Source organism: Puma concolor, chromosome C1, assembly GCF_028749965.1.
Source record: "Puma concolor isolate L17-30 chromosome C1, mPumCon1.1.hap2, whole genome shotgun sequence".
In the NCBI taxonomy this organism is placed as follows: Eukaryota; Metazoa; Chordata; class Mammalia; order Carnivora; family Felidae; genus Puma; species Puma concolor.
The window spans coordinates 52,898,099-52,924,778 of NC_141674.1; the positions used below are offsets into that span (position 1 = coordinate 52,898,099).

Sequence of the window (26,680 nt, forward strand, 5' to 3'; positions counted from 1 at the left end):
AGGTAACTGCCTTCTTCCAGGCTTCTATAAGTATTTTGTTTATTTGAAAGATTGATAGATCATACGGTCAGGGGACGTGTTTTATTGTAAGTTTCTGGGGGCGCCTGGGTGGCGCAGTCGGTTAAGCGTCCGACTTCAGCCAGGTCACGATCTCGCGGTCAGGGAGTTCGAGCCCCGCGTCAGGCTCTGGGCTGATGGCTCAGAGCCTGGAGCCTGTTTCCGATTCTGTGTCTCCCTCTCTCTCTGCCCCTCCCCCGTTCATGCTCTGTCTCTCTCTGTCCCAAAAATAAATAAACGTTGAAAAAAAAAATTTATTGTAAGTTTCTGTTCCAAATTTCCTGACATTTTTAGTAAAAAAAAAAAAAAAAAAAAAAATGAAAAGAAAAGAACAAGAAGAAGAAAGAAAAAGGAAAAAAATACCTTTTAAAAGGCAAAAATGGGGCTAATAAGAACCAGACCCTAAAGTGATTATCAAAATGTCAAAAATTACTACTTTTTCTTTATTCAATAGCATTAATCTTGAGGCACCTACCTTTCAGTAAAATCTCCCTAATGGCTTGACTTGATTCTCTTGCGAGGCCATCCACAAATAGAGTGGCTTCTAAAGTGGTACCCAAATCCTCAGTAGCTTTCAGTGGAGACTTTTGTTTATGTTTTTAAAATCCCATCTTTTGATAAAGTAGCAAGAAAGGAGGCTCTCTGGTACAGCCTGGTAACTTAGAGTTTGAGGTTTCCCCATGAGCCACATTGTCATAATGTTCACAGGAGCATTCTAAAGGTGCTAGAAAACAATGATAATTGTGCAAGACCTGGTTGAGTTGTGAAAATTAACTCTTCTTCCTAAAATTTTTCAGAGTTTCCAGAGTGGCTTGGGAAAGGATTTTAGTGTGACTAAAAAGGGAACTTAAGTTAGAAAATTGTCATTCTTATCAAAAATCCATACAATGTCTTAGACTTTATAATAATCCCTGTTGAGCAAGGCTGCTTACTTTACAAGAACTCCCTGTTGTCTGATAACTGCTCCCAAGACCCATGGTGATGAGCCTTTAGCTACCATGTTTATGTTATGTAACTCTGCCCCCTCTAGAGAGTTGATTGGACCAGAGGAGGGGCATTTGACCCTGGTTGGGGCAATCAGAGTCCTTTCCTCAAACGTGGAATTGGGACTCAGGCAGCCAATGTTTGAGTTGCTGGTGGTGCCATGAGATTAACTTGGGGTAGATAACATGAAATGATTATCTTTTGCTGTGTGTGCAGAAAAGCCAAGAAAAATGGTTTACAAAGAGAGGAGATTTAAACAGATTCATAAAGAGAACCAAAGATAGAAGGTGGAGGTGGAATCCTGACCTGGTTCCCAGAAGCTTTCCAGTCTTGGTTCCTGTTCCTCGTGGGGCCTGGCTGGACTCCTTGCCAGAGTTCCACAGAAACGCTTGCATTCTCTGGTAAATTCCTCATCCATGTCATCTGCTCCTTCTCACCCTTGTACTCCAGCTTGAGTTTGCTTCTGTTACATGCAGTCAATCAGAGTCTTAACAAAGAACAAAGACAGGTTGACTCTTTCTCCAGTATGTACTTGTTTGATTACATAGATGACCAAGTAAACAAATAGATGAATGTTCATACTTACTCTTTGGTACCCTAAATGAAAGGGCATTTTCCCACCCTTGCTAACCCATCATCAGAGCAAATTCATCTAGAAATGTCCCAGAATGTATTCCCATCACATATACTCTGTGCCTTTCTTGTGGCACTCTTTTCTAATATCTATGATAATCTTATCTTACTTCCTTTGGAAGCCTTATTCCTATCTTGTGTTCATATCTTATTTCCTTTGGAAGCCCTTTGAAGGCAGGGACTGTGTGTGAATCCATACCTTCACTTCCTCAGACAGAGTCTGCCACAAGGTACATCTTAAGTAAATGTCTGCTATTCTGGAGAATTTATTTCACTCCTTAGAGTCTCAAATGGGGACAGTGTATCAGTTATCTATTGCTAGGTAACAAACCACTCCAAACTTAATGGATTCCAAAAGCAATCATCTATTCTTATCTCTCATGTTTCTGGGAATTGACTGGGCTCAGCCAGATGGTTCTTGTTCAGAGTCTACCATATGGTTGTAGTCAGATGGTGCCTGAGGCTAGGTTATCTTGAAGGCTTTCTCATTCACATGTCTGGTAGACATCTGGGCTATGAGAGTACTCAAACAGGGCTGCAACAGCTGGAGCTCTATGGGAATCTAGTGTGCTCGCTCTCTCTCTCTCTACCTCTCCCTGTGGACTCTTTCCACATGGTGGTGGCCTTTCCACATGGTGGCCTCAGTGTAACTCATTACATGGTGGTTGAAGGCTCTCCCAGAGACTGCCCCAAGAGAAACTATTAGAAGCTACATAGCCTTGCCTAACCTGGCCTCAGAAGTCACCTCACATATGTCACTTCTACAACATTCTCTCCCTTAAAAGGATCACAGAGGACCTCCCAAGTGTAAGGAAAGAAGGCACAGACTCAACCTTTTGATAAGAGAAGTGTCCAAGAACTTTAAGACCTGTTTCTGCATCTCTGCTTTATACTTCTTCACATAAGGGGGATGTGAAAGGATGAATGCTTTATCTCTGGCCCCAAGGAGCTTACATTGGAGTTGGGAGCCATGGTTTTGGGAGCAACTGCAAGTTTCTGGCCCCACTGACAGCTACATCATTTCTGACTACTTTGCCACTGGTAGCCATAATCACAGTGTTGTGGCCTAGGAGTTAGTGTGGGTGAGTAGGTAGGGTTAGGGTCTCATTCTGTCATAAAATTCTTGTGTGCTGGATTTCGTGGCAGGCCCTCTGGAGGAACAGACAGAAGACTCGTATTTGTGCCTTGCCAGGAAGGAGTGAGAGACATGTCTAGAAGTGGAACTTAAGGAAATAATATAAAAGGGAAAAAAGATTTACACATAAAGATATATGCTGAAGCATTATTTTTAAGAGTAAGTAAATAGGAGGGAGAACTAAATTTTCCCCAATTGAGGAAATCAATGCATTGTGATCTCTGATGGAAATCCACAGTCAGAGATTTGTGGCTGCTTTTCCTTGGATTTCTGAGGTCATACCTACTTGCGGAGGAAGAAATAGAGATAGGTACAAAACCAGAACCCTTCCAGCCCCTTCTCTCCATCACACTCTTCACCAGCTCTATCCTCCCTGCCCTGCGGGATCAGCTCATATTTCCTGAAGCCCAGCTCCGGGCACATGTTGTGTGGCTTACTACTGTGTAAAATCTGCCCATGGCCAGCCAGATGAGGTACAAAATGCTTCATTACTGTTTGAGGTCTTTTCTCATTCTTGGCCCAGCCTCTCTTTCTGGCCTTCTTGCCTACTACTTGTTCATCCACAACCTTTCCAGAAAGCAAATGGGGATGATTTCTTCTGTGTTGCTCTCATGCACTCTAGACACTCATGCCTTTGATTGAGCTTTTACTCAAGCCATTCCTTTCCCCACAGAATGCCATCTCCTCCACTTCCACCTCCTGAAAGCAGACCCCCCAGCTTAGCTTAAGGCAGGGGAGGTACAAGGGCAGGGGCTGGGAGCCTCTCAAGAACACATTCTCGTCCAGATGATGTCTTTTAAACAAATTTTAATGGTATTATGTTAACATGATGGTTATTAAGATCATGATGAAAAGATGCCTCAGGGTTCCTCAAGGTGGCTGGATATGTGGTGCTGTATTCCATTGCCACAATGATTAGGGGATGCAGTTGACATTTATTGGGCAGAGGCCTAAGGTATTAGTATATGTGCTGCCGAAGCGAGCACGAGGCCTAAGATATTAAACACCTTGCCATGTGCAGGGGAATCCTACAGGAAGAACCTTCCTGCTTCAAACATCATTCATGCCCCACTGGGGAACACAGTAAAGTGAGGAAGTTGTAGGGATGACACTGTGTCAGCAGATGCACATGGGTCATGTCAGGAGGGTCATCAAGTATGGCACCTTGCGCCTTGCATGTTCCCACTCTCCTCAGCAACTGCATAGCTCTTGCTCTCTGCCCTCACTGCCCCTGTCTCTCCCAGGCTTGCTCTCTCTGGTCTTAGAACCTCTGCTCTCCACCAAGGCCCAGCTCAAGAATGGCCCCTGTTACTGTCATACATTCCATGATTTCTGCAGCTGGGCATGCTCAGCCTTTCCTAAGTAGAAGACAGCATTTTTTTTTTCCCTTGTGCCTTCCCTTTTTCTGATTATTTTTATTGGTTTCTTTCCCATCAATATTTTGTGAAGAGAGATGGGACAGGTACCTCCCCAGTGCCTACATAGGTATTTGATAAATATTTACTTATTTTTCTTCTGTTTCCCCTTCATTTTCTCCTCTCCCCCAAGTGCCTGTGGATCCCAGCAAGAGGACAGGAAGTCTGAAGTTTCTCTCCCCCTCCACTCTGCGCTGGGTCTTGCCTACTATGCCTAATGAAATACAGGGGACAGCCTGGCCCCTCTGCCACTGTGGCATGGCCTGCCCATTTTGGTCTCACCGCCCTCTCAATCTCCTTCAATGATCAACATCTTGACCATACACTTTACTTTCACTCTGACCCATACTTTCAAGTTAGATCCCTGGGATATCTCCTCCTCTTCCCTTCAAGATCTTCCACAGAACCTGAAGGACAGAGGCCATACCTCCTACCGATTGCTACGTGTCACCTTTGGCCCAGAAATCAGGTCAAGTTTCCCTTTTCTAGGGTCCTCTATCACCCTGAACATACTCAGATCACACTCTAGTATGATTGTTTCTTTACTTGTCTGATACTATAGCCAGGATGAGAGATCTTCGAATATTTCAACCCATTTGTTCTTTTATCAAACATTTTCTGCATCTACTCCCAGCAAACCTGTGCAAAGGTGAAGGTGCTGTACCAGTGAAAAGGGCATGCACAGATCCCCAGTGTTCCCTGCTTTGTCTGCTTTGTTAACTCTTGCCTCTTACTACTGACAAAATAGTGCCCCTTCCAGTTTCCATCTCCAGATTGCTTAGTACTTTTCTGTTTTGTTGAAGAAGTAGAGCAGATAGTGCCTAATTTGGGGGGAATTGGTTCAAAATTTGAGAGCAAAACCACCCCATTCCTAACAGAGAACTTTCAGGTGACAGGGTCCTCTCCAGTATACTGCTAACAGGAGATCTGAGATGTGGACCAGTCAGCAGATTCTTTTAAATTTTGAAATACAAACCTTGCACAGTGAATGGAGAAGAGGGGAAAGAATGGTTTGTGTGCCCTTTCATGTCCCCTGACGTTTATATTCTGGGAAAACCTGAAACTGGAATGTTGGCCGCAATGGAATCTTGCTGGAATGCTGACCGGCACACAAAAGATTCGGGATCTGTTCAATCAAGATGTGACTAGAAAACTGAGATGGTCCCTATAGGAATAGAAATTCCTTGGCCAGAATGGCAAACTTTTATTTTGAAAGCCACCTGGGCATCCCTTAGAGCCATCAAATGCTTGAGAATTTATTATGACTGGACAAGCCGCTGCCTCGCAGTCAGGCCAGCGTAGTGAAAATACACAATGATTTTGTCTTTGAAGGCCCTGAATGTGGCTTGGTTCTTCCTCGAAAAGGGCTTCCTAGCAGGGCTGAAAGCAAACTGTTGCCTTTGCATGGTGCAGAAGCATCCACAGGCTTCTGTCGCGAGGATCACGCATCATGCTGACGCTGAGGCATCTCCTATCCATGGTATTGAAATCGCAGAGATGACTTATGATGTGCTCTGTTTGGGTTGGCCCACAGCCCAAACTAGAAACATATCTCTCAGGCTTGGCCTTCTAGATGCTATCTCTGGTAATTTAAAAGTTCATTATGCAGGCCCACTCATCCTGTCCTGCTACAGTTAGGGTCTGTCAGCATTTTACAAAGGCTTATAACCCACCCATAAAGGGGGAAGAATGCAGTTTTTAGATTGCAGGATGGCATGCAGGGCCTGAGCCTGAGAGTCAAAAACTTTCCTTTGTTTTTGTTGTTTTCAAGTTAGTACTTTTCTAAGTTCTAGGGAGGCAAGGTAATAGCTGATGGTTTTGCTGGTATTATTTAGTTTGGTTTTGAAGGGGTGTGAAAAGCTGCTAGGCATGGCTTGAAATGTAGATGTACCTTACATCGGCAGAACTCTTAAACCCATGAATTTACTTATCATCCTAGCATTCAGCTGAGGATGGGGATTTAATTAAAATAATTACTACTTTATAGTTAGGATCGATGAAGACCAGGAGAGTCAGAAATAAGGCTGGGAATGTTTCTCTAAGATGCAGAGACCAGTTCTCAAGCCAGAATCTTGTGTCCTTGTGAATTTCAGCTGGATGGGATTGATTATACCAGTCAAGTCACCATTCTGATGGTTAACTGCGTTTCTGTTCATCATTTTAAAGTATTCTTATTATTTCTAATTTTAAATGAAACATACATGTGACAAATATGAATGAAATGATAACCCTAAAAATATAAATAATAATAATAAATAAATAATAATCACAATAACCCCCACATAATGAAAATGATTGAAAATTGCAGTACAATAAATTGGATACTTAAATAAGTCACAGAAGTCCAAAAAAGTTTAAAAGTCACTAGAGTAACCTTGTTGGCAGTTGCCAGTGATCCCTTTAGATACCCTGCTCCTGGAGAAAAAATAAGGGTAAGTAGAGATCATGGCATCTTTGGTGTTTAAATGAGATGTCATCTGGATGGATTCAGGTGAGTTGATAATGGAAGAGGTTCTTAATGACAGTAGGTTATCACATAGCAGATTGAAAGGAGACAAGTTGGAAGTGGGGGCAGGAGAAGGTGTCAGAACTGGATTTCATCCCGGCCATGCCAGACATGGCAACACTGAAACCTCTGTTAGCTTTGGTATCTTCCTTAAAATCCGGTAACAAAAACCTATATACATCACAGGGTTCTGTAAAGGAAAAAATGTAATAATATATATACATATATATATAAAGTGCCTGATAGAATCAGTGCTCAACACCTTTGTTCCTTTCTCCTTCCACCTTTATTAATTATAGTTGGGACAGAAAGCAGTCTAAATGCTGGAGGCCAGCCATTCTCATTCTGTGTCGATCTTAACTACTTAAGAGGGAAAAGTAGTTTCTCTGAGCTTTTAAGAGGCCATTTACATACAATTGGCCCACTTGTAAAAATGACCTATTCATTAAATCAAGCCTCTAGGTAGCAAAGTTTTCATAAACTCCTTTCAGTTGCTGTGTATTTACTGTGCTTTCTAAAGAAAGACCTATAAAGGCAGCTGCTTTTCCCCCATTAGTCCAGATTTATAGGAGTTTTTGCTCTAAGTGCACATTTGTAGAACCATTTCTGATGTATATGCATTTGCTCCCCAGAAAGGAGCTGTGTATTTGGCTGTTTGTTGTCTTTGGTACCTCAGACACCCTTTCAACCTCTCTTGTTACTCAGAGGTCATTCAGCCCAAGCTCAGCTTGCTGCCTTAGTACTTGAGCTCTCAAGAAAAGGTGAGTGGTAGGCCCAGACCAGCTCTTTTTTTCTTTTTGACTTCTAAGCATCTCATCCTCTGCTCTGTAGCAGCTTTGTTCAGCCAGAAAATATTTATATTCATTGAGGTATCTTCTGTGCAGTAACGTCTCTGTGTTGGTTTCTTCGGAATGACAGCGATTGTAGTGGAGAATCCTCCTGGAGATTGTTGAACAGTAAAAACTGGGCTTAGCAGAAGCCAGGTGAAAATCAGTGGTCAGACAATGGGGCTTGGAATTACTGCAGCCAAGTGTTCTCCCGTTGACTGTTTGGAAGAATGTTTGGGAGGCATCTAAAAAAAAAAATGCTTATACATGGACTCCACCCAGGATCAATTAAATTAGAATCTCTAAGGATGGGACCTAGGCATGGGTGTTGGTTTTGTTTGTTTGTTATTCCCCAGGCGACAGTGATGTTCTGGAGGGTTGAGAATCTCTGGCTGTAGCTAATTGTAGCTCCTTGTAGTGAATACTTTGGAGGCGCCAGAAATTGATGATCTCATTTCACCCCCACAAGAACATTAGTGAGGAAGTACAATTATTGGCCCCATTTTACAGTCAGAGAAACTGAGGGGAGGTGTTAAGTACCAGCAGGTGAGAGGTGGGACTCAGCTATGAAGCCAAGCATCCAACTCCAGAGCCATGTTCTTAATTACCATGCCACAGGCCATTATTATAAATAGTGCCTCCAGTGGGAACTAAGTTCCAGCAAGTGGGGTCATCCAGTGGTCTCGAGCTCTCTCCGTACCTTCAACTTACTGACCTCCTGCTCCCCGTGTGTTCGAGACTTCCCAGCAGCCCCACGTCAGATAACAAACTGCGGTTATTCAGAAGTCCCCTGCTATTTCCACTGATTTTTATTAAATGCAGCTTGTGGCTCCAACTCAAGAATGTGCAAGCCGATTTAGATTATGTTGTGCATTGAGTTTATTAAGATAAAAAATATTTCCCGAGATAGTGAGTCAGAAGTATTTATGGTGAAGTGTGCTGAAAGTGAATGCAGGTTGATAGCGTGAACAGAATGTTCTCTCAAAGTCAAATGTGATGACCTAACTGTGTTTGGCAGCCTTCCTTTATGTTTAGCTAAGCATTTTATTTCATGTTGGGGAGCCTCCTCCCTCTTCTGAGAAGGATCGGTCCTGTAGGAGACCAGGATTTTGGCATGTGCCTCTTTGATACCAAGACCTAGGCCCTAAGCCTAATTGTGACTGGCTCCCCGGCTGACTGGCTGTGTTGCCATGGCAAAAGACCATTAAACTCTTTATATCTCAGTTTCCCTCACCTGTCAAAATGAGACTATAACTCTTGGCCCCACCTCCCTCCCTAAGGAGAGTGGGAGGGCACTTTGAAAATTAAGTAATAAATGTTGGGAGGGATTTGTGGATGTGACGTCTTGTCAAATGGGTAAGTAATAAATGGGGTGTCTCCAAAGCTCATTTGCCCGAAATACACTTGAGCCTTCCATTTACTTAATCAACCAGCCTTTATTAAATGCCTACGAAGTTCACAATAACACATGGAGTGCTAAGGGGAATACAAAAAGGAAAAAAGGAGGAAATAGGGTCTCAATTCCCAGAAAGCTCATAAACTAACTTCTTTTTTCTCACAGTTCACTTTTTAGGTTGATTAAGCATCAGTGTGAACGATGCCTGTACTGTATTTTAAAAAGCTCATTCTCAATGGTGACTTCTAGTTACGTCATATGTAACTGGTAGTGATTTAGTTGTTCTCAGTGCCGGTGGGTATTGTCACGTGCTGGATGGACTCATAAAAAGGGCAAGAATATTCTGTAGTCCTGGTTAAGGGAAGTGGGGGACCATGAAAGACCACAGTCTGGGTTTATTGAGAATGGTGCATTGGCTAATATATGGTCTCTTGTGTCCAAAGGTCTGGGTCTGGGTCCTGGCTCTGTCACTTTCTAGCTGTGTGACTTCAGGCAAGTACTTAACCTCTCTGTGTCTCATTTCCTTATCTCTAAAATGAGGGTAATAATAGGGTCTAACTCATGGGATTGTTTTCAAGATTAAGAAGTTAATGTGTACAGTGTACTTAGAATGGTTGTCTGGCACCTTGTAAATGCTCCAAAAGTGTTAGCTATAATCATCACTTTCTACAGGTAATGGAGGACATGTTGGCACTAAAAGAATACTAGTATTTCATTTTCCTATGTTACAAAAATATCGAATCTTTTTTTTTATTTAGAGTCCCAAAATTTGCTCAGGTCTTTGCCCAGATCTTTGTGGCCAGTGCCATAATCACTTAGAGTTGCCCCCAAATCCCAAGCTGCTTATTCAGAAAGGGGAAGCAGGCCATACAGAGAGAGGTCTCTGGCTTATGGTGCACAGGGTCTAAGCTAAACTAGTTTGTTCTGAGAGCTTCATACCAACCCAGGGCCCAGATGGGCGGTGAAGAACAGCTGTCAAGCGTTACAGAAGGAGCACTGTGCTTGGAGTCCAGCTCCTGGCTTTGCCATTTGTTGGCCGGGATAGGTCTGGGATAAGTCTTTAAGTCCTCTGAACTGCAGTTTACCCATCTTGATTACACAAAAGCAATGGTTAGGCAGGGGTTCCTGGGTGGCTCAGTTGGTTAAGTGTCAGACTTCGGCTCAGGTCATGATCTCATGGTTCGTGAGTTCAAGGCCTGCTTCGGGCTCTGTGCTGACAGTCCAGAGCCTGGAACCTGCTTCGGATTCTGTGTCTCCCTCTCTCTCTCTGCCCCTCCCCTCCTCAATCTGTCTGTCTCTCAAAAATAAATAAACATTAAAATTAAAAAAAAAAAAAGAATGTCTTTGATGAAGGGGTGTCTGAGTGGCTGAGGTGCAGTGGCTGAGGTGCCTAGGTGACTCAGTTGGTTGAGCATCTGACTTCAGCTCAGGTCATGATCTCATGGTTTGTGAGTTAAAATTAAAAAAAAAAAAAAAGAATGTCTTTGATGAAGGGGTGTCTGAGTGGCTGAGGTGCAGTGGCTCAGGTGCCTAGGTGACTCAGTTGGTTGAGCATCTGACTTCAGCTCACGTCATGATCTCATGGTTCGTGAGTTTGAGCCGCACATCAGGCTCTGTGCTGACAGCTCAGAGCCTGGACCCTGCTTCAGATCCTGTGTCTCCTTCTCTCTCTGCCCGTCCCCCCACTCATCCTCTCTCTCACTCTCTCTCAAAAATTAATAAACATCCGGGGTGCCTGGGTGGCTCAGTCGGTTGGGCGGCCAACTTCGGCTCAGGTCATGATCTCGCGGTCCGCGAGTTCGAGCCCTGCGTTGGGCTCTGTGCTGACAGCTCGGAGCCTGGAGCCTGTTTCAGATTCTGTGTCTCCCTCTCTCTGACCCTCCCCCGTTCATGCTCTGTCTCTCTCTGTCTCAAAAAATAAATAAACGTTAAAAAAAATTAAAAAAAAATTAATAAACATTAAAAAATTTTTAAAAAGAATGTCTTTGGTGAAGCAGTACTAATGATTAAATTAATTAAATCTTGACCCACGAGTACCTATCTTTAATATTCCATATGGCAAAATGGGTACCCAGACGTGCTGACTGCTGAAATACTATGGTTGTTGCAAAGAAAAGCAGTTGAGTTGTGAACTGAACTGCCCACTTTTTTACTTAAAAAAAAAATGACAGGCTGAGAAGGACAAATACCATATGATTTCATTCATATGTGGGATCTGATAAAACAAATGAATAAACAAAGAAACAGAAAGCAGAATCAGACTTAGAAATACAGAGAACGGACTGATGGTTGCGGGGGGTGGGGTGAAGGGGAGAGGGAGATACAGCCTTCCACTTATGAAATGAATAAGTCACAGGAATAAAAGGTACAGCATAGGGAATATAGTCAGTGGTATTGTAATAGTGTTGTATGGTAATAGATGGTAGCTGCACTTGTGAGCATAGTATAACATACAGAGAAGTTGAATCACTATGTTGTACACCTGAAACTAATAGAACATTGCTTGTCAACTATACCAAAAAAACTAAAAGATTGACAGTCAAACTATGGTTAGTTATTTTTGAGTATTCTTGAAAATGAACAAAATAAGCCTGCCACTTCAAGTAAATAGGAGATGGTATTAGCCAATAATAAAATTTGAGCTTCTAAGCAAAAATTAAAATTTTGGAAAACTCCCAGCCACCATCATGAGCTTGACAACTTTCCAGTCTTTATTGATGAGATTGGTGGTGATATTAACAAAAATGATTTTTCTCTACTATGTAATTAAATGTGTTCACATTTGGAAAATCTACCTAATTCAGTTTACCCATCTTGGCAATTCATTGAACCAATGTTTTCTAAATGGGCAATTCATGTGTTACAAAATTGTATGTGGATAAAAGATCTTTAAAGTGCAAGATAAACCAATCCATTTTAACGTAACAGGTTATGAAAAGTTCACTGATCCCTATCAGATTTCACATCACAACTAACCTTTAAGAAACTACCACTTGTTAAATTTCAGTGTAGTATCACAGAAGAATATTCTAAATTATCTGAAAAGGCTATTAAAATACCCCTCCCCTTACCAGCTGTGTAAAGCCACATTTTCTTCATATACTTTGACCAAAACAACCTATCTCAACAGATTGAATGCAAAAAGAGGATAATCCAGTTGTCTGCTCTTAAGCCAAATAGATTCACAACGATAGAAAACAATGCCATCCTTCTCACTATTTATGTGTGTATAAAAAATATATTTTTCACTGAAATATATTTTTCATGTTAATAAGTAATGAGCTTATTTTTTAATATTTCAATAAATTAGTAAACAAATGTTTTTAAATTTTCTCTTTGAGGTCCTCAATATTTTAGAGTATTTAATGGTCTTGAAACCAAAGGTTTGAGAACTTGTTTCCTAGAACAAAAAATTAGAACATCTAATTTTTTTAAAGACTATTCTTTTTAGAGCAGTTTTTAGGTTCACAGCAAAATTAAGAGTAAGATACAGAGATTTTGTATATACCCCCCGCTGCCACTCATGCATAGCCTTCCCCATTATCAACATCCTCCCACAACATCATACAATTGGTGAACACATCATAACCATCTAAAGCCTATAGTTTATATTACAGTTCACTCTTGATGTTGTACATTCTATTGGTTGTAATGACATGTACCCCCCCCCATTATAGAGCGCCCTAAGAATCCTCTATGTCCTGCTTATTCATTCATCCCCTGCCTGCCCCCCCACCAATCCCCTGGCAACCGCTGATCTTTTTCTATCTCTATGGTTTTACCTTTTCCAGAGTGTCATATAGTTGAAATTGTACAACATGTAGCTTTTTCAGATTGACTTTTTTCACTTAATAATATGCACTTAAGTGAAATAAGTCAGTCACAGAAAGATACCATATGTTTTCACTCATATGTGGATCTTGAGAAACTTAACAGAAGACCTTGGGGGAGGGGGAGGGGAAAAAAGGTTACGGAGAGGGAGAGAGGCAAATCATAAGAGACTCTTAGATACAGAGAACAAACTGAAGGTTGATGGGGGGTAGGAGAGAGGGGCAAGTGGGTGATGGGCATTAACGAGGACACTTGTTGGGATGAGCACTGGGTGTTGTATGGAAACCAATTTGATAATAAATTATATTAAAATAATAATAATAATATGCACTTAAGTTTCCTTCATGTCTTTTCATGGCTTGATAGTTCATTTTCTTTTAGTGCTGAATAATATTCCATTGTCTAGATGTACTACAGTTTATCCATTCACCCACTGAAGGTTTTCTTCAAGGTTTTGGCAGTTGTGAATAAATCTACAAACATCTGTATGAAGGGTTTTGTGTGAATATTAAGCCTTCATCACCTTGGGGTAAATGCCAAGGAGCAAGATTGATAGGTCATATGGTAATAATATGTTTAGTTTTGTAAGAAACTACCAAACTGTCCTCCAGAGTAGCTATAACATTTTGCATTCCCACTAGCAATGAATGAGAGTTCCTGTTACTTCACATCTTCACCAATATTTGGCATTGTCAGTGTTCTGTATTTTGGCCATTCTATTAGGTATATAGTGGTATCTTGTTTTAATTTGCATTTACCTGATGACATCTGATATGGAGTATTTTTTCACATGCTTATTTGCCATTTTTGTATCTTTGATGAGGTATCTGTTAAAGTCTTAGACTGTTTTTTAATCAGGTTTTTGCTTTCTCATTGAGTTTTAAGAATTCTTGGGGCTCCTGGATGGCTCAGTCAGTTAAGCGTCTGACTTCAGCTCAGGTCATGATCTCACAGTTCGTGAGTCCGAGCCCTGCGTTGGGCTCTGTATTGGCAGCTCAGAGCCTAGAGCCTGCTTTGGATTTGGTGTCTCCCTTTCTCTTGGCCTCTCCCCTCCTCCTGCTCTCTCTCTCTCTCTCTCAAAAATAAACATTAAATTTTTTTTTTAAGTTCTTTGTATATTTTGGGCAACATTCCTCTATCAGATGTTTCTTTTGCAAATATTTCCTCCTATATTGTGGCTTTTCTTCTCATTCTCTTGACATTGTCTTCTGCAGAGCACAAGTTTTTTACCTTTAATGAAGTCCAGCTTATCAATTACTCCTTTCATGGATCATATCTTCTGGGTAGTATCTAAAAAGTCATTTTGGTATTCAAGATCATCTAGATTTTCTCCTAAGTTATCTGCCAGGAGTTTTATAATTTTGCATTTCACATTTGGGTTTGTGATCCATTTTGAGTTAATTTTTGTGAAAGGTGTAAGATCTGTGTCTAGAGTCTTCCTCTTTTTTTTTTTTCTTTTTTGCCTGTGGATGTACAGTTGTCCTAGCACTGTTTGTTGAAAATATTATCTTTGTTCCTTTCTATTGCCTTTGCTTTTCGTCAAAGATCAGTTGACTGTATTTATGTGTGTCTATTTCTGGGCTCTCTGCTCTATTTCATTGATCTATTTGTCCATTCTTTCACACTATCTTGATTACTGTAGTTTTGTATCAAGACTTGAACTTGGGTATGTCAGTCCTCCAACTTTGATCTTCTCCCTAAATACTGTTTTGGCTATTCTGGATCTTTTGCCTTTCCATATAAACTTTAGAACCAGTTTGTCCGTATCCATAAAATGTCTTGCTGGGATTTTGATCATAATTGCATTGAATCAATAATTTGATTTACTTGTACTTACTGTCCGTGGGGTCTTGAACAACTTTCTTACCCTCTCTGTGCCTTAGATTTCTGATGTGTGAGATGAGAATAACAACAATAGTTTGTAACAACACATGCCATAATAGTAAATACCCTTTAGGTCTTAACTAGTATCACTATCACTATTGTACCATCATTGTTGATGTTTTTATCATTATCATCATTACTACCAGTACCACCACTGGGAGACACAGTAACACAAAACTAGAGGGTAGAGTCAGCAGAATTGGAATATTTTTCTCTCTCAAGCCAGATTATACCCCACCTGCTACTGGCCAGTCTGCCAACATTTGTGGCCTGAGGAAGAAGGGAAAGAAGAATGACGTGGCTCAAGCACACATTGTCAGAGGTCAGAGCCTGCAGTGGCCACACCAAGCTTTGGGAGTAGAGAAGAGAGTGGATCCCCGAGTGTGGTCCATGAGGCTGCTACAGAAGGATCCAGCTGGTTCTGGAACGAGAATGGATCGTAGCCAGGGGCTTGTTAACAACAAGACTGATAGTAATGATACAGACATGTGTTTTTATTTTATTTTATCTTATTCCAGTCACAGAATGCTTTCATGTTGTTTAGGCCAAATGTTGTTCTGATGCTTCTAGTCTTTGCCAAACTGAGGACCAGACCATTTGCTTGTTCTAAGTGAGCAGCTACAGATGGCAAACAAATTTGAACATTATTCTTTATCAGTGAAAAGTTAAAACCAAATTCCCTGCATTTGTGGCAAGTCTCCTTTGTTCCGTAAACACAAAGATTTGTTTACGCTTCCTTTGTTCTCTCTGGACATATACCGCTTGGGCCAGCTACTACACTGATTTCAAGATGCCCTGTAATCCTCCTTTGTATTTTTAGGTAGATTTTTTATAGAACTTCATGGACAAATTAACCACTCTTCCCTATTTGTTATTAGTTATGTGATCTCAGGCAGGTGACTTCACCCCTCAGGTGTCCTTTGCTGTAAATCTGCCAGACTTGGCCAGGCACCAATCAGTTGGATGAAGGATCACCCCCCTACTTTTATGAATAAGATATTTGTAAGAAAAAGAAAAGAAAAATATAGCTAATACCAGAAACTCACATGCTGCTTGCGGCCAGACCCTTGTCAAAGCACTTGCTATGTATTAATTCATGTAATCCTTGAAATAGCCCTATTAGGAAGATACTAGTATACTAACTTCACAGATGACAAAACTGAGACACAGAGAGGTTAAGTAATTTGCCCAAGGTCACGCAGCCGATAAGTGGCAGAACCAGGACATGAATTCAGGCATTCTGGCTCCAGAGCCTATGAAGGTTGATTTTGTGCCTTAGATCAGCCCTCACTAATTTGTTTTCAATAAATTTAAGTACACCTTCACAGGGTACTTGAAAGACTATCCTCCTTTATGGAACTCTCTGGTTCTTGCCTAATTTATGTTTTTAGAAGAAAAAACTTAAAACTCTGTGTGCCTGTGCTTCTGGTATCATGTAAAGTAATTGCAGTTTAGAGCCAAAGACATAGTTTAAAGTGGCAATTCACCTTTTTATATGATATGTGGGCTTGGCCATAAAGCTTGCTGGGCTTTGGCTGCAACCACTTGTCTGGGAAAATGAAAGAGAAGTGACTTTGGTTTTTGACTAAAACTCAGCAGGTAATGTTAACCCTTGAGGCATGCACGCAGCAGCTATTACCCTGGCCTCTGGGGAGTGTGGCTTGGTGTTGGGTAGCTTCAATATTGAAAGAAGGTAGAAATCTGGGAGGGGAGAGCCAGGCTGTGGAGGTACCTAGGTGATGACACCTCTCGTCACTCTGGAGACCCCTCCAGCTAAAGGCTGGACCCACCCTATTAAAGGACAGAAAACAGGCCCTCAGGGAGAAGGGCTTGCCAAGGAATAGGCAGGGGAACCTGATACCAGGTCAGGTGAGTTACCTGGCCTCTGGAGGGAAACCAGAACAATGGCTAAAGCTTAGACCCATTAACTAGACAATCCTGGCAGGACTTAAGGGCACGTGGGTGTGTATGTGTGTCCCCAGCTTGCTCTATTTTAGGGCCGAAGTTTGAATTCTGTCCCCACCCCCCAGTGAGGCTCAAGCTGCCAAAGCTGTCTGGTGGAATGGAAGTCAGAGAGGTCTGGATTAGACCTCAGTTCAGCCATGTGACCTTGAGCAAGTCACTTAACCTCTCTGGCCCTAGGTCTCCTCATTGTAAAACAATGATAACAGTTCCTCCCGTGTGGGGCTATTGAGCGGGTGAATACTGAGGTAAATCCCCTGGCATACTATAGGATTGTAAATAGTCTATCTGTTCTCACTACCGTATTGGCCAGCTGGCTCAGTTGAACTTTAAGTGCTTGGCTGAGCCTAAGAATTGAAGGCCATTAGTGCTGGAGGCTCTGGGGACAATGTGCAGCTCTCTGTAAAACCATGGGGCCAGTCAGTGCATCTCTGAGATGTGATTTCCTCATCATGATAATTAATGCTTCTTTCCTACTTTACCAGATTGTTAGAGGAGAACATGAGATTGAGTAACCTGAAAAGTATTATACAAAAATTGTTATTATAAGAAGAATCACAATAACAGTGATTAACATTTTGAGTGCTTACTTTTTTGCCCGGCACTAGTTTAAGTGCATCCCATGTGTTACCCAATTTAATTTTAATGCTCTAACAATTTTGCCTGATTTATTATTCCTATTTTTTCAGTTGCCTCTGAGGTGCTCAGAGGTTAAGTAGCTTGCCTAAGGTCACTCAGATAACTGGGGGCAGACCCAGAATTCAAACCCAATCAATAGAATTTCAGAACCTGCCCAATGGAGGATTATTCACTATGTTTATATTGGCATTGCTATCTCTATGTTTTTTTTCTACAGAGGCTACCTAGAGCTATTCTCTAGGTAGGAGATGGGTCTGTGAAGCCATGATGACAGCACCATAAAGTCACCTGTTAATTAGTCTGTTTAGTCTGGTCGTAGCTCAAACACCTTAGGAACACATGTGCGTATATCTATCAGCAAACACATTCACAGATTGAGTATATATGTATATAGATTATAGGAACAATATCAGAGATAAAGATCAGAATATAAAGAAGCAAGGCATTAGCAAACTAATTTATGGGCTTGTGATTCTGTTATGAAGGATAATTATTCAGTGGTTTAAGTGGGATGAAAAGTGTCATTACAGTAACACAGTGAGTGATAGTCATACTTAATCTGTTTTCTACCACTCACATATGATAAATGTCATTCACATGTGTGACGTACTTCTTTGGGGCTGCCTAGACTTTGACATTTCTCCCCAATCTTTTTGTGGAAAATTAAGGTAAACAACGAGTCATTTATTTTGGACATTTATGAAAGCATTTTTATAGCAATTTGGGTACTTAAATTAACACCTTAGATATCTCCAAAAAAAGGTTATTTTTCAACAGAGTTCCATTAAATTCAACAAATCTACTATGCTCTGCCTGTGCTGTACCATACAGTAGCTACTAGTCACGTGTGGCCGTTCAAATTTAATTGAAAAATGCAGTTCCTCAGTAGCTTTAGTTACATATCATGTACTCAGTAGCTCACCTGTAGCTAGCAGCTACCATTTAGACAATGTAGATTATAGAACATTTCCATCATTACAAAGAGTTCTATTGGACAATGCTGCTAGACAGTAGGATACACTGAAGATGCAGTGATGACCAAAACATTCTAGGGGCGCCTGGGTGGCTCATTCGGTTGAGTGGCAGACTTCGGCTCAGGTCACGATCTCGCTGTTTGTGAGTTTGAGCCCCGCATCGGGCTCTGTGCTGACATCATAGAGCCTGGAGCCTGCTTTGAATTCTGTGTCTCCCTCTCTCTCTGCTCCTCCCCCACCCATGCTCTGTCTCTCTCTCTCTCTCTCCTCTAAAAATAAATTTAAAAACATTAAAAAAAAAAAATTCTAGATGCTTGCCCTTATGGGTTTATAGTCCTGCAGAGAGGACAGCTGCTTAATAAGCCATCCCAGGTTGGGGTTCAGGGAATTACAGGGGACAATGGGAGGGTATGGCAGGGGAGACCTACCCAAGAATGGCTGGTCTGGGAAAACGAAGCCAAAGAAAAGTCCTTATGTATAAGAGACCAATTAAAAATATATATATATTGAACTTAATTTTTAAGTAACTATTTTCTCTGCAACTGGATTCTGCAAGTAATATCAATGTGAGGTTTAAAATGTAGTATTGAGGAATATGCTTACATAAAATTTATTTCATTTTTAAAATGTTTCATGTAATAAATCTCTAAGAAGCCAAACACAAAGTGTACGTACAGTATGATTCTATTTGTATGAAATTGTAGAACAGACAAAATTATGATGATAGAAATCAGAACTGCAGTTGCCTAGAATGGAGGCAAGGGTGCAGGTGGAAGCAAGGACTGACTACAAAGGATCCTCGGGGTACTTTCTGGGATGTTCATGATGCTCTCTCTCTTGGTAAGGGTATTGGTTACATGGATATATGCATTTGTCAATACTTATGGAAATGTATACCTTTAGATTGGTACATTTCCTAAAATGTAAATTATGTCTCAATTAGAAGTTGAATCTATAGAATTGTATATTGTAACATGTTAATGGTTGATATGAGTAACATTATGGAAATATTCATTGCCTCATTACTTCGTCTGCCAGTGACCTGGCTGGCCTTTGTAACGCTTATATCACTGGCAAGAAGATTCAGCATCCTTCTTGATCTTGTGCCCTGTGGATGTAAATATGTGCTCCTACTTTTCCAGTTTTTCATGCTTTTTTATCAAAAGTAGATAAACTGAAAGAATCTTTGCCAGAATGTTAAGAATGATGTTATTTGGGAGCAGAGAGATTTGAGGTGAATTTTGCTGCTTTTTCTTCTTTACTGTACTGTTTGAGTCTGTAACAAGGCACATGTATATTTCTGTACTTTGAAACACAAAATCTCATTCTGTCTTGGCTTAGAAAGTACATTTACTTATCCACGAGTTACTATATAATCATTTGAAAACTTTGGGTTTTAAGCGATGGTTAGTATCAATTTCCTTGTAAGCAGCAGACTCCGTGGATGATTGTTTAGCAGTCGGGGGGTCTCAGTAAATGTAAAATTTCATGCCTTGTATGTCTCCACCATGCCTCTTTTGTTCAGTTTCTCTCTGGTGCTGGGGCACATTGGAGTGGATTGGGGTTGCCTGGAGATGCTCGTTAGCTGTCTGCCCCTCTCATCTGCCTCCTTCACCCTGTGCTCACAGATTCTTACCTGACCCTTGATGAACCGATGAATAACATCACCACGTCCCTGGGGCAGACAGCTGAACTGCACTGCAAAGTCTCTGGCAATCCACCTCCTACCATCCGCTGGTTCAAAAATGATGCACCTGTGGTCCAGGAGCCTCGGAGGATCTCATTTCGGGCAACCAACTATGGCTCTAGACTGCGGATTAGAAATCTTGACACCACAGATACAGGCTACTTCCAGTGCGTGGCAACAAATGGCAAGAAGGTGGTTTCTACCACGGGAGTCTTGTTCGTCAAGTTTGGTAAGCCACCTCCTTCCTGCTGGGGATGGCCTTTGGCCATCATTCTCCCTGAGGGTGAGAAGGGAGGGAACAGGGAACACACTGAGAATGTCCTATGTGCCTGGCAACCCGAAAGCTGGTACAGATGCATCCATTTTACAAGTAAGTAGGCCAAGACCCAGTAGTTAAGTAGCATGTGCGTGGTTGCCCAGCTGGTAAATTGTAGAGCAGGAGTGGAGTCCCGATCTGTCTGATCCCAGAGCCCTGCTCTAAACCACCATGCCAGTGGGAGAGAAGATGGGAAGTTCGACACATGTATGCCCTTTCTCTGTCAAGATGCCATCAAAGACTCCTGCTGTCCCAATCCATGTGATCCTATAACCACTCAGCCTCCCCCTGCAGACTCCCCATGCAGCATGAGGATGCCTACTCTAGTGACTCATTTGTTAGCTCTTGTCTTAGCATTTTCCAGGCCCTGAACTGTGTGGGGTATAGACAGGTTCTCACTGGTATGTTTTTTTTTCTTCGAGGTGGTTGTGGGGAACTGAAGCAAAATAATAAATCCCAGAAAAATAAATATCACCTCAGGGTGGTTGAGAACTTCAATCTGGAATGGTTTGACTGTACCCACACTCACCCTCCAATAACCTAGACTGACTGTTTTTTTTTTTTTTCTTTCCTTTCCTTTCTCCAGGCCCCCCTCCCACTGCAAGTCCAGGATCCTCGTAAGTACATTTATCTCCCTTCTTGTCACTTCGAAGTGTTTCTCCAAAGGTTTTTTAGGGCAAAGGCAAAGTTGTCCTCTTCTTGGGCCAAAACACTGTTCCAGATTTCATTCCATTTTTCCCTACCCTCATTCCATTTTGCTTTTTCTCTGATATGAAGATTCACAAGAGACCAGCACCGGCAGTAACCTCAAGTGTGGTCATGTTGGTTGTGAACATGTTGATGAAAGCAAATATCTGCTTACATTTTCTATTTTAAAATTAATCTAACATTTAGTTGCCACAGTGGATTTGGTCAAATCAAACAAAAAACAATACTGTGCTGGCTTAGGTTTTTAGCCTGAAAGGCTCTCTTCTGTGTATCTGATAGTGTTGCATTCCTGATGCTCTAGTTATCCAACAGGCCAACAGTTGGGTGATCACCTTATTTTTATTGCCTTAAAAGAACCCAGAGACAGAAGTTCTGACTCACATAGGGGAAGAAAGCCCTGTGCCAGGTTTGAGAGTTACACACAAGTTCGATTCATTTTGAGTCCTTTGTTACTGGAATCTAAAGATCTCATTTCTTTTTTTTTTTTTTTTTTAATTTTTTTTTCAAAGTTTATTTATTTTTTTTGGGACAGAGAGAGACAGAGCATGAACGGGGGAGGGGCAGAGAGAGAGGGAGACACAGAATCGGAAACAGGCTCCAGGCTCCGAGCCATCAGCCCAGAGCCTGACGCGGGGCTCGAACTCACGGACCGCGAGATCGTGACCTGGCTGAAGTCGGACGCTTAACCGACTACGCCACCCAGGCGCCCCAAGATCTCATTTCTTAAACTGATGCTATTCTTGATGCGCTCGATCTTTCTTTCCCCTGGCTATGGTGTTCTATTCTTTCACTGTAGAAGCACCCACTTGGGGCATTTTTCTTTATATTTTTATTTAGGTGGAGAGAGCCATTGATTAAAAACCCTTGCTCTGCAAGAAAATATCTTCTTCCGAAGATACGCTTCCGAAGTAAAATTTATTGGGGCTCTACCACGAGAGCATCAGAATGTCTGACCTAGACTACACCCACAGCAAATATAACAGCCACTTAATTTGCTCTAATCCCCTCTGTGCCACTTAATTACAGTGTGGGATATTTTAATATATTTGTGTGTGCCTGGAGGCCCAGTGGCCCACAATCCCATTAATAAAACAGGTAATGGGTAAAAATAAACATTGGCCCTCAGCCACACTGTTCTGTTATTTCATCAGCCAATTAAAGGCAACTGTAAAAGAGCCTTTAAAATCACCCAAGTGCTAATTGCATTCTACTCGTCTAGGTAGAAAATATTGATTGATCTTAAAACAGGTCTGCAGTTTTGGTTGCTCTGCGTTGCATTCTTGAAGTTTATCTTTTTTTTTTTTTTTAAATCTCACTATTGGTTGATATGTGGAATCCTTTTGAAGGCTTATTTAAACTGAGATTAAAACTTTTGTTACTTGCTGTAAAAATGCTTCCCACCCTGGTGCCTTATTTGTTCCTATTAATCTGTGCTTCAAATGTGGCAGATAATCTGCGTCCAAGTTTGATGAATGCAGTTCACTAATCTGCCTTTACTATGAAGCACTGAGCAACTGACGTCCTACCTGTTGTATTTGCATCAGAGAATTACTTTTTTATTATCAAAATTATTTTTAAACATGTATATGTCCTTACTTCTTGAAGTTTTCATTCTTCCTTTGTTACCATCTTTCTGATGAGCCCAGTCTGAGTCTCTCATGGTTTTCAATTTTATACAAAGATAGTGTACCACTTTCATGAGCTGATATCTATGGAGAAGATATTAATGTCCTTAACGATGCTCAGCCACAGCTAAAAGTATCCTTTGATGTCAGGCCCCCCTGTTTCATGTTAGCTGTCTGATTATCCATCAGATTAGTAGCAGGAGCATGAAATGTACAGTTGCCATGTTAGCTTGGAGGGAGCTACAGTAAAATACAATCGAAGTTGGAAATCCCATGGGGCCTTTTGTAGGACAGTCTACATACTTGTTTTGGCATTGCCAGTTGGCATTTTGATGGACTTTTTTCTCTTTCTGTTAGAAACTGGTGACATATCCTACTTTTTTTCTCTTTTCACTGCTGCCACCACTGAACCCTATTTCTAAGAGTTCTTCTGTAACCGAGATAGAATGCTAGCTTCCTTCCCTATCCTTATAGCCCCCAACAAGCAGGCAGATCTCACTACAAGAGGTCAGGTAGAATGTAACAAAATGATAGCCATGGTGACTATCACAGCTTTGAGGGTTGCTCTGAAAGTCTTTTGTCAAACTGCACAATACTTTTTCCAAGGTAGGAGTGAAATGTAGCTGAAACATTGCTCTGTTTACTTGAAGATGGTGCAGCAGAGTGACTGCAAAGTACAATGCAAGTCCACGACATAGCGAAATGTTTTGGGTGAATGAATCCTGGTGAGAGCCAAGTGCCATTTGAGACCACAAAGCTACACAATCTCCAATGGAGGACTTGGAGTGTCCTTGAGATAATGGTCTAGGAAGGCAAAGGTGGTGAGACACTTGTCACTCCTTGTAGAGACTACATCAGGTTTCCACATGAAGCTTATGGAATGGCATTTTACTATGTAGTAGGAGCAAGCCTGAGACGTTAGTTTGGCTTCTGTTCTTAGCTTCAGGCTTTATTTCTTCTGTCATTGCTGGGTCCTGGCCCACCCCTAACAATTATAGGGCCCAGGGCATGAGTACAAGTGGAGGCCCACATACCACACGTCTAAATATTTAGAAGTTATAAATCAAGCTAGCAAACTGTTAAATGAAATATGTTCTGTCCTCCCACATTGACAAATATACCTTCATAATGACAAAATCAAAAAATACTTATAAAGTTATGGTTTGTGTATGACTACAAGCCAAGAACTATCAAAAATGACTACTTTAATCATTATTATGCTTGTCTGGGTGTTTTGTTCATGGCCAGAGATATTATATATGATTCATAGATTGTTATATATTAGTTCCATTATTTTTTTATTGCCTTCATTTCAGCAAAATGACTGCTTTTGTCATTTTACACAGAGTTTTACGCGAGATTTTAGCATGCATTCTTTTGACAACAATGCCAAGTTAGACAAAAACTTTCTTCAGTTATTGTAATATTTAGTTTTTTAAAACTAATTTTAATTTGAAGAAATTGTACTCCCTGAGCCAGTAGCAGCTGTAATTATTAATTAAATTCCTAAAGCAATAGTTCAATTTGCTAAGAATTATAGCAAATGAACTAAGAACTTTATATAGCATATTCAAACATAGTAATGGGACCATATGATAAAGAATCACATGATATTGCACAATATATAATGAAACATTATAATAATATAATGTAATCATTAACCTATTATATATATTGTATAGGTTGTTATAGTATATATTATCATATATATTACATATGGTGTCATATGATAAGTAATCACATGATATTACAAATATTATATCATATTATTATACAATATGTAATTTCATCTGTAAGTCAGCATCATGCTTCATGTTATCCTATATATGCACAAATCTAAGAACAATATAAATTGTTTAATGTGTTAGTTTTCTACAGCTGCTGTAACAAAGAATACTGAATTGGCTTAAACGACAGAAATTTATTGTCTTACAGTTCTACAGCTTAGAAGTTCTAAATCAAGATGTTGGCAAGGTTAATTTGTTCTGAAGGCTGTGAAGAAAGATTTCTGTCTTCTTCTGGTGACCTACCATAATTCTTTGGCTTGTCAATGCATCATCTCAATTTCTGCCATGATATTTACATGGCATTCTCCCTCTGTGCACATGTCTCCAAATCCCCCCCACCTTTTTTTAAAGATTTTATTTTTAAGTAATCTCTATACCCAACGTGGAGCTCGAACTCACAATCCTAAGGTCAAGAGTTACATGCCCTACTGACTGACCCAGCCAGGTGTCCCCAAGTTTCCCCTTTTTATAATGACACCATTTATGACCCACTCCAATGACCTCATTTTAACTTAATTACCCCTGTAAAGACCCTATTTCCAAATAAGGTCACATTTTAAGGTCCTGGGGATTAGGACTTCAACATATGAATTTTGAGGGAACACAGTTCAACTCATAACACTTAATATTGTGAAATTATTCCCAGCCATGAGACTATAATCTTGCAAATATTATCCTAATTTGTAAGAACTTTCAGAATATAAAGAAAAATAAGAAAATGGATGCTTGGTAATATTGAGAATGATAGTTTCTTGTGCAAGAATCCACTGAGGAAGAATTTGACATGTTGATTAATCTTTTCTCTTCCTGAAGTATTTTTGCCACTGCAGTGCTTCCTGTGCTCCAAGCAGGGCCCATCTCCTCCATTGGTAGTCACTCAACACACAGACTTTCACAGTATACAATCACGGTTGCCTTCTGTTCTAAGAACCTAGGGCAAGGGATGTAGAGAAATGATCCCTGGGGCAGAACAGTGTTAGTCACAGGGGTGGATGTTTAAGGTTTGGTTACATTATGGCAGCCCTGAGTGCCAGATCCCAAGAGGCAGAGGACCCCATATGTATATTAAACTTATTTTTCAGTAGGTCCAGGGAAGGGACCCTTCTTTAAAAAAAAACAAAAACAAAACAGTTTTACTGAAATATAGTTCACATACCATCAAATTGGCCATTTTAAAGTATAAAACTTAGTGTTTTTAGTATATTCACAGAGTTTGTATAACCTTCACCACTATCTTATTTCAGAACATTCTCATTATCTCATAAAGAAACTCTTCTCATCCCCTGATAATCTCCAATCTACTTTATGTCTCTATGAGTTTGCCTATTCTAGATATTTCATGTAAGTAGAGTCATATATTGTTTGTCCTTTCGTGTCTGGCTTCCCTCACTTAGCATGTTTTCAGGATTTATTCATGTTACAGCATACATCAGTACTTCATCCTTTCTATGCCAACTTGACACATAAATCTGACCATCACATTCCGCAACATTATCCTTGACCTCCTTTTTCAAGATTTTTTGGGGGAGCTATTCTGGGGCCTATTGCATTTTCATGTGAATTTTAGAGTTAGCCTGTCAATTTCTGCCTAAAAGCCAGCTAGAGTTTTGATAAGGATTCAATGAATCTGTAGATTAATTTGGGTAGTATTGCCATCTAAAAACATTAAATCTTCCAATCCATGAGTTCAGGCTCTTTCCATATGTTAAATTTCTTTCACTGATGTTTTGTACATATCAATATTCAAGACTTGCTCCTCTTCTGTTGAATTTATTTCTAAATATTTTATTATTTCTCATGCTATTAGAAATGGAATTTGTTTTTTTTTTATTTCGCTTTCAGATTCTTCGTTGCAACTCTATAGAGATAAAACTGATTTTTGTAAATTGATCTTGTATTTTGCACCCATACCGAGCTCATTTATTTGCCCTAATAGTTTTTTTGTGGATTCCTTATGATTTTCTATGTACAAGATCATATCATCTGCAAATAGATATTGTTTCAATTTTTCCTTTTCAATCTATATGATTTTCATTTTTATTTTTCCTGCCTAATTACTGTAGCTAGAAACCTCAGTACAATGTTAAATAGAAGTGGCAAGAATGGACATTCTGGTCTTTTTCTTTATTCTAAGAGGAAAGCTTTTATGATGCTAACTGTGGGTTTTTTGTAAATGTGTTTATCAGATTGAGGACATTTTCTTTTATTCTTTTTTTATATTAAACATAATTTATTGTCAAATTGGTTTCCATACAACACCCAGTGCTCATCCCAACAGGTGCCCTCCTCAATGCCCATCACTCACTTTCCCCTC

The 26,680-nt window shown here is 40.5% G+C and overlaps 1 protein-coding gene across 1 annotated transcript in view; it reads left to right on the forward strand.

The window, feature by feature from the left end:
* The window catches only part of ROR1 (ROR family WNT receptor 1), a 401,611-nt gene that overhangs the window by 251,392 nt on the left and 123,539 nt on the right, over positions 1-26,680 (forward strand). Inside the window, exons 3-4 of the mRNA XM_086717192.1 lie at positions 19,872-20,159; positions 20,833-20,863. Of these exons, the coding sequence (XP_086573318.1) occupies positions 19,872-20,159; positions 20,833-20,863 (319 nt within the window). The remainder of the gene's footprint in view (positions 1-19,871; positions 20,160-20,832; positions 20,864-26,680) is intronic.